This window comes from Histomonas meleagridis (genome assembly GCF_020186115.1).
Source record: "Histomonas meleagridis strain 2922-C6/04-10x chromosome Unknown contig_53, whole genome shotgun sequence".
NCBI classification, from domain to species: domain Eukaryota; phylum Parabasalia; order Tritrichomonadida; family Dientamoebidae; genus Histomonas; species Histomonas meleagridis.
Genome location: NW_027150896.1, coordinates 1 through 17,733, shown reverse-complemented (window position 1 = coordinate 17,733; position 17,733 = coordinate 1). Strand labels below are relative to the sequence as shown.

Below are 17,733 nucleotides of genomic sequence, written 5' to 3'. Positions count from 1 at the left end.
AAGGTTAAATTATTCATTATAATAAGGGAAATTGTTTGTTAAATTTTCACATTTGGATGATTTCGTAATTTAGAGATATTGAAGAAAAATTTCCAAAAAAATACGTTATTTTGCCTTATCATACAAAAAAGGGTGATCTTTCAGTGCATCAGGGTATTTTTACTTTTTCTTCGGATAGACAAAACATCTACAGTCAAACAAGGGACTGCTAACAACAACACATCGCACAGTCTCTGTGAATTTTTATAATTACTATTTAATAGAAATCCATGATTTATAAATTGTATACTTTAAATATTTTATTTCCTCTTTTATAATAGCGTAAATCAAAAGTATTTTAATTACAGTTAAATAATTTCTTTCTTATTATATATGTCAATCACAATTATATATATAAGTACAATGATTTTCCTGTTTATTGATTCCTAATTCCTTTTTTTTAATAAACTCGATAATTATATTAAACTTTGATTTTAATCAGTCTCTATATATGTCTTTTCATTTTTTCTTACATTATTTATATTATCTCTCACAGAAATTTGACTTATTGGAAATACAGATTACGACCATTAAATGAAGTTACCCAATCGAAATATTATATATAGAATTCAAAGAGAGAATCAAAATATTAGAAAAATTGATTATTCATAAATTAAAGCTTTTTCCATCTTGCTCATAAAAATTGATTTAGATTATTTTTCGGTTATAACTTTAATCATTTCTATTTTTTGTTTTCATTATTTTTGATTGAGTGTGTAATCTGTAGTTGAATATTCATGTTTTTTAAATCAATAATATTATTTTCTTTATTATTGTTTTCTCAAAGTTAATAAAATAGACATGTCTATTTTTTCAAATAGTGAAATCTATATAAAATATGGTACTATTCTTATATTTAAGAGCAATTTGTTAAAGAACATTAAACGAGAATAGGATGATACGAAAAATAAATCTGAAATAAATCAGGGTGTATAAATTTCGAATTCATTAAATTTTTATATAAATAAAATGCCATTTTATCCAATCAAAAATTCTACATATTTAACTCAAAACATTCAAATTTTACCACTTTTTCTATAATGATAACCGTACATGAGGCGAACACTCAAGTCCCCACAAATCCCAGCGACACTTTCGGAAAGTGACAGCATGAGAGGTGAAGTGTTTCAACGACTTTTGACAGGATAACAACTCAAGCAATTCAAAACTTGTAAAATCATCGGAACATGTCACTTTATCGACAAAATCGATTTTTCAAAACGTTTCGATAAAAAAAAATCGAATATTCAATTGATTATTTTTTACGATGTCCGCAATTATCAGAAATTAATCCGATTATAATAGATATTATAACTTACTTGGATAGTTTACAATTATTATTAGTCTTCACATTTTATATTAAAATTTCATCAATCTTGCTTGTTCATGTTTCTGAGTTGAATTTTGACAGAATTTAAACAACAAATAAACCGCCCGTTTAGGTTAAAATTTGTTTAAACGCTTTTGGCGAGTTACAACTCAGAATTTTGAATATTTATCATTCTAACACTTTATGAAAGTTATAACTATTTTCAGAATATTGAAAATATAACGTTATATTGGTGTATTCAAATTTGAATACAAAAATATGATAATTATAATAATAAAAAAATAAAAACATAATTATCTTATTAAATACATAATATTATACTTTTATAATTTGTATTTATCTAGAATATTATGATTAAATAATATATTTATATTCAATACCCGATAAATATTATTTTAGCCTAGAAATTTTTATTTGTTTTTTGTGGTTTTGCGGTTTTTGTTCCAAAAAATGTTTGTGGTTTCGATAATCCTTGCTCATTGTCAAGCTCTTGAAACTCTTAGCTTAAATGTTCAAGTTAATGCTTCATATGCATCTGGTAAAGGTGGTACATATTTGAGTTGGTCAAAAATTGAAAATCAAGACATATATTATAAAGTTTTCCAACAAAGTTATGATACCGATAATAGCAAATACGGTTCATGGAAACAAATAAGCACATATAAATCTGGTACACGTGTTGATGTTTTAAATATATATCCAAGCAATAAAAATTCAAACAAAGGTCAGAGATCTAAATGGGATGGAGATGCTTATGCTACTCACGATGTTAAGTTCCAATATAAGGATGAAGAAGGGACTAATACATGGCATACACTGCCAAAATCCGCGTCTTTAAAGGTTTGGATGGAAGGTGGTATCATGAAAGATGGTAATGATGTGACACATTTTACACCTTTTGGTGTTGATTCTTCTACAGGTGAACAACTAATTTACGTAGAACCAATATCAATTAATGACTTTGAAGATAAAGCAAATGATCAAGAGTTCCTATACAAGTACAACGTTATAGTTTTTGGAACATGGGATGCCAACTCTTACTATGGAATTTCAACAAAAACAGCCCAAGGTGCAGTGACAAATTACATCAAGAAAGGTTATGGGTTTCTAGCTGGACATGATTCAATCGCGCATGACTTCTATATTCGTAATCAGGCAACAAGTTTACTTGCAATCAGAGATCTTTTTGGAATTAAATCTATTTACACAGATAATACTTATAATAATCGAAATATTAATTATAAATATATTCAAGAAAGTACTGTTACCATTGTTCGCAAAGGTTTATTAACAAACTATCCATACCAAATTGGAGATCTTGGAACAGTTCTCACAATACCGACAACACACACAAACTCACAAGCAACAACAGGCGATGTTTGGATGACATTGGGAACTAATACGAATACAGAAAAAGATGGTGCAGGTCTCCAACATAACTTCTATCTTACAACTAAAAACAACACAGCTATGATTCAAACAGGTCACAGTAATTGTGAATCAACAGAAGATGAAAGAAAAGTTATTGCAAACACAATATACTACTTAAACCAAAGAACTTATGAAACATTCGCAGAAGATCATTCATCACAAGATTACGAAGCACCAACATTTAACTTTAGACCTGATGAAGCAACATATAGAGTTTACCTTGATGGCACTGATAAAGGATCTAAATACAGGTTCAAAGTTCAAGCACTTACGAGATCTAATGATCAAGTTTATGCTGAATCAGGCATTAAGGAAATAACTGTTTCCACAGGAATTCATCATTACATTTATACAATAACAAGTGAGAACAGTGTTACTGTTAACGATTTAACAAGTTCAACAAAAGATGATTACATTCAATTTAACTCAAAGGAAGTGTCAAACGGAATGAATGTGTTTGTTGCGGCTGTTGATGGAGCAGGAAACGTTGGGGAAATTAAAAAGTATACTATTCCAGTCCCAGAAGCAACACCATCGCGATCACCATCACCATCACGTTCACCATCGCCATCACGTTCACCAACGCCATCACCATCACGTTCACCAACGCCATCAAGTTCACCAACGCCATCACGTTCGCCATCGCCATTAGTACCAACACGTTCACCAACTGAGTCACCATCACAATCACCCACAAAGTCACCCACAGAATCACCAGACCCCACGCGTTCTCCATCGCGTTCATTTCCTCCGTATTTATCATCAGACCAATACTCAGAATGGCTCAGACAGCAATATGAAGAGGAACAAAAGAAGAACATGACGTATTACATTGCCGGTGGTGTTGCAGCAGGTGTTGTTGCCATTGTCGCCGCAGCCGTTGCAGTGTTTCTTAAATTTGGATCCAAACCACCAGTGCAAGAAATTGGCGAAGGATTTAACCAACACGTCGAAAAGGATTCCACAGTTAACTATGAGAACCCACTCTACAACGAAGCAGAAGATGATCCATTCGCTGACGATTTCGATGACGAGTAAATATTTATACCAAATTTTCTTCGACAATAAAAAGGGATTTTTGGGAATTTGTTTTTGATTAAGTTTCAGTTTAACATTTCCGTGCGCCACTTACAGCTGAGTCACATGTTCGGAAAGGAATGTGATAATTGTTCTCTAATTTTATTACTTGAATAAATGGGTTAAATGAGGCACGAACAACCAAACGAGGCACTAATGATAGCAAATAATTGAAGCACATTAACTTGCAAATGGTTAAACAAAATTTATTAAATGAATAAAGAAGATCCAAAAAATTATTATGAATGAGGAAGATGGATTAAATGACTAAATAGGGGGTATTGAATAAGTACATGAGCATCAAAAGAATAAATAATATTTAAAGTTGTATTAATGAATGAGTATCAAGTATCTAAATATGGTGTATTAAATAAATGAATAGATCCTCAACGAACAATTATGGCGCGCACCAAACTGCTGAGAGTTTAATACGTCACCAGTGGGTGGTCGTTCTTGTTTGAATTAACCTGAACAGCCAGGAGCGCGTAACCAATGACCGTTAAACGACAAAGCTTTTTGAGTTGTATTTTGATGAAGTATTGTATGTTATTCTGCTTTTTGAATACATTTTAGCGGGGATTTCTCGCTGTTCCGTTTGCCGCTCCAAATTCATTCGAGGATACATTAAATTATTACACTTTAAGCAAACAACACGATGATGACATGGTACACGCCACACGGTCAATTAAACATCAAAATAAGAAATATATATAAATTCAATATTAAATTTCGAATCAAAATTACGAGATTTAAAGAAAATATATAATTTTGGTTAATAAAACCGGTAATATTATAGAATGAGGCATCAAATTTAATGAGTTTGTGCTTATAAGTAAAAATTTTTCCTATAACTTCTTGTTGGAGTACGTACAAAAAGTCACTTTTTTGTGTTCAAGCTCCCTAGAAAAAACCTTGAGGCCGACAACGTGGTGAAATTCAGAGGTTTATCGGTTATTCTTCGCACTTACTTTTGAAATTTTGATTTATATTGAAAAATGAGAAAGAAAGCAAATGAATAAAATCGTATTTATATTATTTTCAAACTATAATCATACCATTATATATCAAATTTATTATATATGAATATTTTCAAATGATATAAAAATCCAATTTTCATGTGTCTTAGTGGTATATTAAGATATTTATATTTTTTCAAAACGGTTTCGGTTGGGTTGTTAAACAGCTTTTGTGGGAACTGTTAAAAGTTTCCTTACATAACAAAAATATAAATATCTTACCAAAATTATGATATACATTAATTTTATTCAGAAATTATATATAAAATTAACAATGATATATTATTATTGCAATTATACTAGTTTAAGTACATCATCTTTGATAAAATTGTTGTTTATATTTTTCTGTCAAAGCTGTCAAATGTCAAATCATGTTTTTGTTTCTTCTTTCTCTTACCTATGAAGAATCATTAAAAATAACAGCGACAGTTAATACCTCTTACGCAAATGGAAAAGGTGGTACATATCTTTCATGGACAAATCTTTCTGATCAATCAATTTTTTATAAGCTATTCCAAAAAAGCTACGAAGATGATGAATGGACTGATTGGAAGCAAATAAGTACATACTTGAAAGGTTCAAGAGTTAACGTCTTGAATATCTATCCAAGTCAATTTGATGGCAATAAAGGTCAAGCTGCCAATAATCAAGGCCAATATAATTCTTACAAGGTCTATTTTAAGTTTGGCACAGATGAAAATGCAAAAGAAGAATATTTGCCGAAATCAGCAGCTCTTAAAGTTTGGATGGAAGGTGGTTATATTAGAGAAAGTGGTCATACGGAAAAATTTGATCCTTACGGTGTAGACACCACCACAGGAGAACAACTTATATATGTTGATCCAATTTCTATCAATACTTTCGAAAGTCGAATTAGTAGTGAATGTAAAGTTGGTTCAGATGACTGCTTTATTTATGACTATGAAGTAATTGTATTTGGAACATGGGATGCAAACTCTGGTTATTCTATCAAAACAACTACAGCCAAGAATTTTATTCTTCCATACATTGAGAAAGGGTATGGTTTCTTAACAGGCCACGACTCCATTTCACAAGATTTTTCATTTAGTTCCGGTCCCCAAAGTTTATTATCCATCAGAGAAAAATTTGGAATTTATGCAAAACCTGTTGATAACACTTACACAGGTAATGGCTTTACAGGTACCCCATACTATCAAATGATTAAATCTAAAACAATTTCTATCCAACGTGAAGGCTTATTAACAAACTATCCATATGAAATTGGGAAAACCGGAACTGTTTTAACAATTCCAGAAGCACACACAACATATCAAGCAGTCATTGGCGATGTTTGGATGACATTTAACAAAGACACAGTTACCGAAGATAAATATGGTCTCAAACATAACTTCTATCTTACAACTAAAGACAACACAGCTATGATTCAAACAGGTCACAGTAATTGTGACTCAACAGAAGATGAAAGAAAAGTTATCGCAAACACAATATACTACTTAAACCAAAGAACTACATACACATTTGCAGAAGATCATTCATCACAAGATAATGCAGCGCCAACAATCCAAGATTTGAAATATAAACCAAACGAATATGGTGTAGAAATCGAAAGTACTGATAAAGGATCTAAATACAGATTTAAAGTTGAAGCATACAACAGAAATGATTTCACAAAACCTTATCTTACATCAGATGAAGTAGAAGTAACTGTTACAACAGGAGTTGATCATTACATTTACGCAATTACAGATAAAACTATTACTAGTACAAATCAATTGACACTTGATACAAAAAGCACTTTCATCCCACTTAATTCTGAACAAATCTCTAATGGAATGACTGTTTATGTTGCTGCTGTTGATGGTGCAGGTAAAGTAAGTGATATTGCAAGTGTTAAAATCCCAGTCCCAGCTGCAACACCATCGCGATCACCATCGCCATCTGCTTCAGCTTCACGTTCACCATCAGCTTCAGCTTCACGTTCACCATCAGCATCACCATCAGCATCGCCTTCCGTATCGCAGTCACCACATCCAACACCAACACAATCCCCACTAGAGCCAACACGTTCACCATCACTTTCTCAATCGCCAATGGCAACACCATCACAGTCGCCAATGGCAACACCCACGCGTTCTCCATCGCGTTCATTCCCTCCATATTTATCATCAGACCAATACTCAGAATGGCTCAGACAGCAATATGAAGAAGAACAAAAGAAGAACATGACGTATTACATTGCCGGCGGTGTTGCAGTAGGTGTTGTTGCCATTGTCGCCGCAGCCGTTGCAGTGTTTCTTAAATTTGGATCCAAACCACCAGTGCAAGAAATTGGCGAAGGATACAATCAGCATGTTGAGAAAGATGCAACAGTTAACTATGAGAACCCACTCTACAACGAAGCAGCCGACGATCCATTCGCTGAAGATTTCGATGTACAAGCCAATTAATAAATACTTGACTTCGCTTGAAACACTTTTTGTAAACCAAATAAACATTGTCACTTTTACATAAACAAATTACGCGTTGGCGATTGTTCGCCTGACGTCGTCCACATCGCAGCACCTGAGCAGTATCGGGAGGATTCTGCCGTTTAGCTCTGAGTCCAGCGCGTCGCCGGTCCAAGTGGTGGCAGCAATTCCGTTTTGCGGCTGCAAACAATATGACGTCGTAGAATTGTCGACAATTAATATCTGGCTGAGGTCGCGGTTGAATATGGAGAGGTCTTTAATAAAAGAACCATTGAAATACTTACAATCTTTTCTCGAACGGATATTAGAAATCGGAAAATTGGGAATGAGGGCACGTATAACAGGCAATGAGTACTCTTCTAAAGATGCTGTAAATATGTATATTTCAAATAATTGAAATAATGTTTGAAGAAAAAAATCAAGACCTGGGCGCTTTTGTACAAAGATTTCAAATGGCTTACATTGGAAACAAAATTTAACAGAAAAATCATACGTTTGTGGTCGGTAAAAGGAAGAATGGACTAATGTTTCATCAAGATCAAGAATTAATGTTTTGTGTGGTGTAGATAAATTTGAATTCACAAAACAAACACTTCTTTGTTGGGATTCGACTGCATGAAGGTAGGAAATTTGTAGATTTTCTACGAATCTAGCCATCAAATGGAAGCCCAAAAAAGTAAACGGTATACTTTGTTCAAACATATTGAATTCGTTTTAATCGTTCATAGGCATTTTTTTAGCATTTTACACCCTCACACATGGATGTGATTCTTTCTTAAAAAAAAGATACATAAAAATATTTTTGTAATGCATTACACGAAACCATAACTGTAAAGTAATTGCTCAAATGTTAATTCACAATTGATCATTTATAAAAGAAAAAAACTTCCAAAACATTAAAATGTATTGCAAATATAATTTTAATAATGAAATTTTTGTTTCAAATCCTCAACTACACTTTCAATTTTCATGTCATCCTTCACATGCATCAAACAATATTTCATTGTCTCAGCAAGCTTTTTTGCTTCATCATGATCAAAGACAAAGGGAGAGCAATATAACCTTCCTCTAAAAACCTTATTATCAACACATATAGAGTTCAATGATATTGAACCTGGAGGACCGCCAGCAGATGTTACTGATGTACCAACATTCACATCTATAATGTCACCACCTGTCTTAAGCACTCCAATATTAGATGTGCTGCAAACAGGATAATCGGGCCACTTGATGCTCCCATCGGTTACACCTCTCAAATATTTGAATACTGTGTCACTTTTTTCAATTTTGTCAGTGAAATTCACCCTTAACGTCCTCTTCATTTCTCCAACAGATGAATCTTTTGTGATTCCATTAGCATTTACCGAAATCATACTGTCTAGATTTGCATTGGACCAACTAGGATTCTTTAGTTCACGTCTTAAATCAACTGCAGTCATAACTTTAGAATCAGTAAATTCACCATTGGATGCAGAAACAGAAAGAATTACAGAACTCCATATCATGTCTGTCATCCCTTTGCATTTACCATTGTGGAAAGTTGAGAGTTCATTTATAGGAATATCAAATGGAATGTAATGTGATGTGAGATGCGGTTTGAGCGGTTTCGGTTTTTTTACAATGATTTTTGTGCTCGAGTAATCTGCGTTGCCTTGTGCGTTGTGTATAGATTCGGAGAATGTGTCGTAAACAGATTCATGAATGTAATGGTCGGGATCAAAGGGAACTTTTGCTCCTGTTAAGTAATTAAGAAGAAGTTTCATGTACCCACCATCCATTGAAGAATGATTACTATTGAGAATAATGGTGTCATTGTTGTAACATATTGATGCGAGCCTTACAGATTCAGGCAAGGTAAAATGAGTTGCAACATATGATTGAGTTGATTCGAGAGATGGAAAATTATCAGAAATTTTAAAAACAGGACACTCATTTGGTGTATAAACATAATTTCCTCCGTCAAATAATGTTCTACAACCAACTGCTTTTTTAGAGATTTCATGAACAAGTTTAACATGTGAAGGTTTAACTTTTAATGTTAATTGGCAATAACATCCGATACTGAGCTGAATCTTTTCAAATGTATTTGCTGGTATTACTTTTGGTCCAATCATTGATGATTAATACAAAAAAAATGGCTTTGAACTGTTTCTCTTCATGTGCATGAACCAAAAAGTGCCATAATTTTGAACGGAAAATTCTTGATTTTCTTGGTAAAACCGTACCGATATTAATCAAAAAGTGGCTTGACAAACAATAAAATGTTTTGTTTCGATGAAATTTAATTCATCAAAGTGTTTTACTGCTTTCTTAAATGTTTACAACAAGATAACTCACTAGTTGTAACGTACATTTTGTGGCAGGAGGGAAAATGGAATATGTTTTCGATGAAATTTAAATTTACAAATTAATTTTTATTAAATTCTTAAAAGTCTTATCAAGAATAAAAATTTAAAGCTGCTGATTACAATAAAATATATATTTTGATAATAGAGAAACTGAATTTGTATTTAAATTTATTTGATCTGTGAGACGCATCAAATTTTTGATGTTGTAACAAAATGCAACGAATTTACGCCGAAAAGCCAAATGTGGTCATAGAAAGTGCGCAAAAAGAGATAATGGGGCAAAGGAAGCTTGAAAGTCAGCCTTCTTATTTCGAATGGGATGAACCAAGAAAGATTAAAAAAATAAGACGCCCAAAACCAAGAAACAAATTTATAAAAGAAGTCATGAGGTATCAAAGAGAGATAAACTTTTTAATCCCAAAAGCACCATTTAGAAGAGTTGTCAGGGAAATCGCAGAAAAAATAAATCCAACGATTAAATTCAATGAAAGAGCTCTCCAAGCATTACAAGAAGCTTCTGAGGCATTTATTGTTGGAACAATGGAAGATGGAGTTTTGTGTACAATACATGCAAGTAGAGTAACTCTGATGAAAAAAGATGTTGAGTTAGCTAAAAGAATTAAAGGCGACCCTAGTTAAAGGTATCCAATGAATTTGCTTTGTTTTTTGTAAAATTTGTGTAATATGTTTCAACATTCACATGAATTCATTAAGCAACGAATTTGTTGATTCTTCAATCCATAATTTTTCAACCTTGAAGAGTAATAACGCTGTGTATTTAAAGTAATTAAATATAGTCATTTAAGATAGAAGGAAAACTGAGAAAACAGAAAGTATTCGGCTAATCGTTTTCGTCATCATCCCGGAGTTAGTGGAGGTAAAGCTGAATTTGTTATTAATGAATGAAATAAAAATTCAACAATTATGTGTTGATACATTCAATTAAATAAATGAAACATTAAGTAATATTATGTTAAATAATTAATTCATTAATTTAAAATTGTCACTTTTTTGATTTTCAAATGGAATGAAAGAGTTGGAACTCAAAAATGTCATCAAATATAATTTTCTATAAAGAATATGGTATCAATTAATTTAATCTCTCTTTTACAAGTTCTATATAGTATTATAGAAATTTTTTTTAAGATAGCCTAATTTACAATGTTTTCTTGTGTGGTAAAATGTTCAAATTTAATAAAATTAACAAAATCATGGTAGTATTTAATGAACAGTCATTTATATCCATAAAATATATTGAATCAGAAATAGAAGTATCATATCATATAAGAAAAGAAAATTTTAATAAATACTTTGTTGTAAAAAAATATCGTAGAAAATTTGGTGATTTCTAAAATAATGAATTCATTCCCTTTGAATCTAGCAATGTTCACTGAAAAAGAAGTAAGGAACGTTGCATATTGGATATACGTGAATTATAGATTGGATGAATATCCCGAACGAAATGAAGAAATTGAAAATTTTGAAAATTCCAAATTCGAATTTTTCGAATTGGAGTGAACGTTAACGTGTATTTGAAAACTCTGTTTGAATAAAACTTTTTGTGTTTATCGGCTTTTTTCATCAGAGATTTAACACTGGCGCTGAAACTGAACCGAAGCCAAAATAAAATATGTTGTTGTATTTGTTATGAATAGACAATAGTCATTCACAAAATTTCTCCCATCAAGGGAGCTAATGATTTAATCAAGACGATCATAACCATTGCATGCTTGCCTTTCCTGTTTTGATTCTCTCATTTTAATTAAAAAACTCTTTAACTCAAAAATTTAGTTAAAATGGATAATAATGAATTTTTTTTAAAGTTGAATAAGATATCTTATTATGTATACCACCATATTAAACCATGAACATCTTAAAATGGGCACAATATTATTATTATATTAATAGAAGTAAAAAAAGATGATTTTTTTATCCATTAACAATAAATTTTAAGCAAAAAAATCACAAAGAGAATTGATGTTATTTACTCATCGAAAAGTTGAAATCATTAAAATTATTTATTGAAGTAATTATATGATTTTGAAAAGGTTACACAGAAATGTTTATTAGAATAAAATTAAAAATAATAATGAAAAAATACTTACGCCAAAAGCAAACTGGACAGTTTTTGAAGTAGCTCCTGATGGAAAAGAATTTGATGTAATATTTGAATTCGTGAATGAAATAGAATATATGTTAGAATTTGTATATGTTGATGGTGAAGATGTATTTGCATTTGTAATTATATTTGAATTCGTGAATGAAATAGAATATATGATAGAATTTGTATATGTTGATGGTGAAGATGTATTTGCATTTGTAATTGTATTCGAATGTGTAAATGTGATCGATTCAGGGATTGTGCGTGTTGGCCATGGACCACATTTTTCGATTGTGGATCCAATTGATACATTGAATTTACCGAATTTTGTTGAATTCTAAGAATCTAATGTCATTACATATTTGAGAGGAGTTTTATCAAATGCTTCTTCATCAATTTTAGGTTCTGAGTGACCTTTATAATAAACACAAGTTAGAGATTTACATTCATAGAATGTATGATAATCAATTGAAACCAGATTTTCACCTATAATAACAACTGATAGATTATAACAAAATGCAAAAACCCCCCTACTGAGAATAGTTATTGAATTTGGAATTTCGATCTTTTTAAGAGATTTGCAAAAGCTGAATGCACCATTCTCAATTGTAGTTATGTTATTTCCAAAGGTGACATCTGATAAATTAAAACAACGAAAAAATGCATATCTTCCAATTGTAGTGAGTGAATTTGGTAATTTAATTTGCACAAGTGAACAAGCTGAAAATGCTTCCATGCCAATACTGGTCAGTTTTTCGTTAAAAATTACTTCCGATAAGTTGTGGCATTCCGTAAATGAATATTGATAAATTTTAATCAATTTTTCATTGAAAATAACTTTTGATAATTTAATGCAGCCAAAAAATGCGCCTTCACGAACTATAGTAACATTTGGGCCAAAGGTAACATATGACAAATTTGTGCATCTAAAAAATGTTTCATTACCAATATGAGATAATGAATTTCCAATTTGAACAGTTGCTAGATTACCCCACTCACTAAATGCATCGGGTGGAGTTGAAGTAATATTATCACCGATAATCAAAGTTAATGTTTCTTTTTTGTAGGTAGATGCATTTTTAAAATCTTCCATGGTTTCTATTGTAAGTGTTTTTGTTTGATTATCAAATTTTCCAAATGTGGGTACTATTAGATAGTAAAATATCAGAGCAATCATTCTTAATACTACGAAAATAAAATAATAGTGAAAATGATTTGTGAGTCCAAAAAATAAGACACAAAAGTATTATTCTAAGATTTAAGACAAATCTTCCTTTCAAAAATTTCACTTCAAAAAAGAAATTACTGGTAAATATCTTTAAAATGAAAATAAATATTAAGATAAATATGGAAGTTTTCTTTGATTTTAATGATGTACATTATGATTATGTATTATCGATTAAGAAATAATACTGTTAATACTGTTAAACCGTAGTTCAAAATTTATAATTTGAACTCATTAACAAAAAAATTGATGTTATATGATATGATAAATGATTTGTGTTACGAATAAAATAGACATCAAACATCGGATTGGAAATTTAAATTTTTAAAAATAATTATGTCATTCCCCATATGCTATCGGTGAACGATAGATGGAAAAGGTTCGAATATTCCAAAATAATTTTCGATGAATTTATTAAAGTTATAAAAAACTTTTTTAATACAATTTTAATTAATGATTAGTAAAAAAAAATTCTAAATATGAGTATAGAAAAATATAGAGAGAATCAGGTAATAAAGTATCGATGATGATATAGAAAATTCAATGTAAAAAATAATGTTTAATTATTTTATCAATACAGAAATGATATTGATATACATATTATAACAAAATTGTCCGAGGTCTTCGAAGTTAATATTTTTTGCAAATTTGTTAATGATACATTCATTAGCATCAAAAGTTGCACTCACAAAATTATTGTATTTAATGCTACTCCAACAGACATATGTAGTAACAATGGTGTTAATGATTTCCTCGTTTTATGAAATCATGCATTCATTGACGCTTCGTGTGTTTTTGTTCCATGCTCTTTTAAGACCTCCAACAACTTATGGTAAAAAACAATCTAACATTTCGCAATAATTTTCTGTGCTTGGTAAGAGCTGCATGAAAATATAAATAAAAGAGAGACAAATAAAATGATAATACAAATAAATAGGATATAGTTTGTGTTATAGTTGTTAATAATATCAAGCTTATATTTGTAATCTCATCATTCTAAAAACATGTATATGATTCATATTGACTACTATTAATTTTAATAAAAACGAAATAGTGAAATTTTTAAATTGTGTACCTTACCTTAATTTATCGATATAATTAAGTACATAAGTATTTCAATTAAATATATTTATTTCAAATTTTATATAGTCATTGAGTATTGTTGTATTTTTTTGGACATTTTTATTAAAATTAAAGGTTAGAGAAAGCATAACCAGTGTATGATTTGTTATGGGATCGAAAACTAAAATAAGTGTTTAACAGTTTCATATCAAATAACACAAAGAATATTATCAAAAATTAAATACAAATTATAAATTATAATGGATAAATATATTAATCATATGAAAAAATAAAATTTTATTTTTAACATTAATGTTAACATTAATAATAATCAATATGATTTGAAAAAAAAAAATATTATTTTAAAACATGATGCATTTTTGTGAAATTGATTCTCAGGAGAAAAATGATTGTTTTTACCATGTAAGCACATAAAAATATAAAATAAAATTTAAAATCTAAAAAATCAAAAATAAAATACTTTAAATATATATAGAATTTAAGAAAAATGGTGAAAAAAAACCGAAACAAAGGCATTTGAAATGAGGTCATATCTCTTCTATTTAATCATAATTTCTATAGATAATTATATAAATAATTTTAATATTTAATGGCAAAAAAAATATTATAACCACAAATTTAAAAATAATGGATATAGCCAAAGTAGATATATCAAATTAAATCACTTTTTCTCAAAATCTGTAGAACAAAAATTCACATAACTTTATAATTGCATAATACTAAACAGTCCAACATATGTTTAAATTTATATTTGATTTGCTAGTATAGAAATTTTTTGGGTTATATCCTACTAATGTGAATTATCTAGCCGATAGCGAAATTGAATAACAAACGATTATTTCTATTTCAATTTATGAAGATGTAGCTCTGTTTGGGATCTGTAAAAATGTTAACATTAATAATAATCAATAGCTTAATGTTGATGTGGTTGAACATCTATTGCAGTATTTAACGCATTAAGTAAATCAGTTGTGACAAGTTTGGAAACTTTTTGGTCAATGCAAAAGGGCGCCAAATTAACTTTTTGTGAGAAAATTTAAACAATAGTTTTTGAATTAAAAAAAGGCGAAAATAATTGTTGGCTATAGTTTTGCGATAAATCAGGATTAAATTAGTCAAACATTCGAAGTTTCTTGAATAATATCATCTGTTAATGAGAAAAATCACTGAATAATTGGCAAATTATTTTTTTCTATTTTTCAATTTAGTTGCATAAATCGAAAAAAATCGCATTTACTAGTCATATTATTAAGCCACTTTATCGTGAACTTATGACAAATATGGAACAAACTAGAGGTGTAGCAAATACGAAAAGAGCAAAGGCATTGTGTCCTATACTCACTGTGTCAGCTGAAATGTATAGAAAATTTGTTATTCCTAGAGTGCAAGAATTATTAACACCTTATGGATTACAAGAAAAATTTGATGAAGCTAAAAAGTTTGTTATGGAAGAAACTGGTGAAAATTATTATACTAGTGCTTGTAAAAAAGCTGTTACTGAAATGTTAGAAAAAAAGAATCATGAACAAGATGCTATCAAAGATGCTATCGGTGCTTATATAAAACAAGTTGCTGGATATTAAATAAATAAATTAGAATCATTATTTTTTTATGATCAAAATAAGTGATTTCTCACCACATGTAGGGAAGAATAATACTGAACATAATAGTTCTAGTGCTAATTGTAAAGTTATTATTAATAATAACAATAGTGAAGTACAACACACACACACACATAGCGCTAATTAAGTCCCGCGTTTCACGCTTTGCTCAATCCCGCGCTACATAAACTAAAAAATGAACGGAGTAAACGCGGTTGATTCTAATAAATTTGTTGGTTTTGATTGAAAGTGATTAAATATATATAAATTCATGATGGCATCTATTTTTCAAATGTGTGAGTCATGAATCCGGCTGAGTTGTTGTTAATTTTATGTAGATTTTAGTGTTTTGATGTTAATCCTATGTGGATTCTAGTGTTTTGAGCTTAAGATTGTTATTAGCTGTCATTTTGAACTTAAAAAGTATCGTTAAAATTTTGAGGGTTAACTTTAACCTTTTTTTTTACCCTTTCTTTAACCCTTTACGAATCGGAGGAAATGAGCATTTTTTGAATGATTTAACGCTGAAATTGCGAGTTTGCAAGAGCTACTGAAAGGTTAAAAGCAAGGTTAAGTTTTAGGTTGACTTTGACTTTTGATTTTTTATATATGTTTTTCTGATTTGTGTGTCACTTTTTGTGTAAAGTCGTTGGTTCGAGATACAGCACTATTGAATTTTTAGCGAAACCACTTTTTTATAATTTCACATAACATTTTCGTTTTTTCACGTAACATTTTTGTAAACATCATTTCATATAACATGTCATTGCTCAACGGATGCCGACAATCGCACGTTTACACCATTTCGTCTAGGGAATCGTATTTCCAGGGCATAACGGTCGTTTGAATTGAATTATCGTATAGTTTATGCTATCAAATTATTAATTTTTTTTCGATAAGTGACTATTTAGGCCATATGAAATTGAATAAATGAAATTGAAATAAAATAAATGCCGTACTGTATAATATAAAATTAATTAATGAAATTGAATGCGATAATTGTCGTTTTGCATTGATCAAAATTGAATAAAAAAAATTCAATTTCATAAATCATTTTGTATGTCTAAGATTGAAAGTATTTTATTAGCGTAACAATCATAAACATGTGAACTTTGTTTATGTGAATAAAATCAAATATATATTTCGAATATTAATATAAATGCAGCAAAAAATTGTCTATGAATACAGATGAAATAGAATATAATTAAAATTTTGTTTAATTCTAATTTGATTAAAAATATGTATGAATCGTTTAATTCGTATTTTTTTTAATTTATTATATATCATTTATGAAATATATAGCATATGTGATATCACATGATCAAAATTTGTTCTGAAATATAAAAAAATTAAGATTAACAATTTCGTTGTCAAATAAATGATAATTTTTATATAAAAAACAAATATAAGTTGATTATTTTCATCGAGTGGGTCTATGTGTGTATATCCATAAATTGTAAGATTAACTATATGTAATTAGGTATAAGCTATTATATTTTCACTTTGGTTTTAGTCAACTTATATAGCAAAATGAAAAATTCATATAATTATCACATAAGCGGATAACAAAATCTACATTTCTGATTTTATTTTATTTTTTGAAATAGTAGTGTGAACAATATTAAACTACTATTATATTGTGTAAACAATATCAAATAATAAATGAATAGTAGTGTAAATTATATTTAAATCGATGAATAAAATAAATAATATGAATTATTTATAAGCTTCTAGTATGATATATGCTAATATCAGGATCATAATAAATAATATATTATTACTATTATATATATTATTACTATTATATATATTATTACTATTATATATATTATTACTATTATATATATTATTACTATTATATATATTATTACTATTATATATATTATTACTATTATATATATTATTACTATTATATATATTATTACTATTATATATATTATTACTATTATATATATTATTACTATTATATATATTATTACTATTATATATATTATTACTATTATAATATGCCTTGAACAGGAATTGCTATATA

The 17,733-nt window shown here is 29.3% G+C and overlaps 4 protein-coding genes across 4 annotated transcripts; 2 read left to right on the top strand and 2 right to left on the bottom strand.

Moving 5' to 3' along the window:
* Positions 1-1,819: 1,819 nt before the first annotated feature.
* GO595_007396 (TPR-repeat-containing protein) lies at positions 1,820-3,838 on the top strand (the record flags this gene model as incomplete). The annotated part of the gene is made up of 1 exon (XM_067920856.1): positions 1,820-3,838. The coding sequence occupies one exon, from the start codon at positions 1,820-1,822 to the stop codon at positions 3,836-3,838; it is 2,019 nt and encodes a 672-aa protein (XP_067772306.1).
* A 1,426-nt stretch (positions 3,839-5,264) lies between these two features.
* On the top strand, positions 5,265-7,322 carry GO595_007395 (DUF5057 domain-containing protein; the record flags this gene model as incomplete). Its single annotated transcript, XM_067920855.1, has 1 exon — positions 5,265-7,322. One exon carries the CDS (start codon positions 5,265-5,267, stop codon positions 7,320-7,322), a length of 2,058 nt encoding a protein of 685 aa, XP_067772305.1.
* Positions 7,323-7,391: 69 nt separating this feature from the next.
* On the bottom strand, positions 7,392-8,045 carry GO595_007394 (NLI interacting factor-like phosphatase family protein; the record flags this gene model as incomplete). Its single annotated transcript, XM_067920854.1, has 1 exon — positions 7,392-8,045. The coding sequence occupies one exon, from the start codon at positions 8,043-8,045 to the stop codon at positions 7,392-7,394; it is 654 nt and encodes a 217-aa protein (XP_067772304.1).
* A 218-nt stretch (positions 8,046-8,263) lies between these two features.
* On the bottom strand, positions 8,264-9,457 carry GO595_007393 (uncharacterized protein; the record flags this gene model as incomplete). The annotated part of the gene is made up of 1 exon (XM_067920853.1): positions 8,264-9,457. One exon carries the CDS (start codon positions 9,455-9,457, stop codon positions 8,264-8,266), a length of 1,194 nt encoding a protein of 397 aa, XP_067772303.1.
* Positions 9,458-17,733: the final 8,276 nt, after the last annotated feature.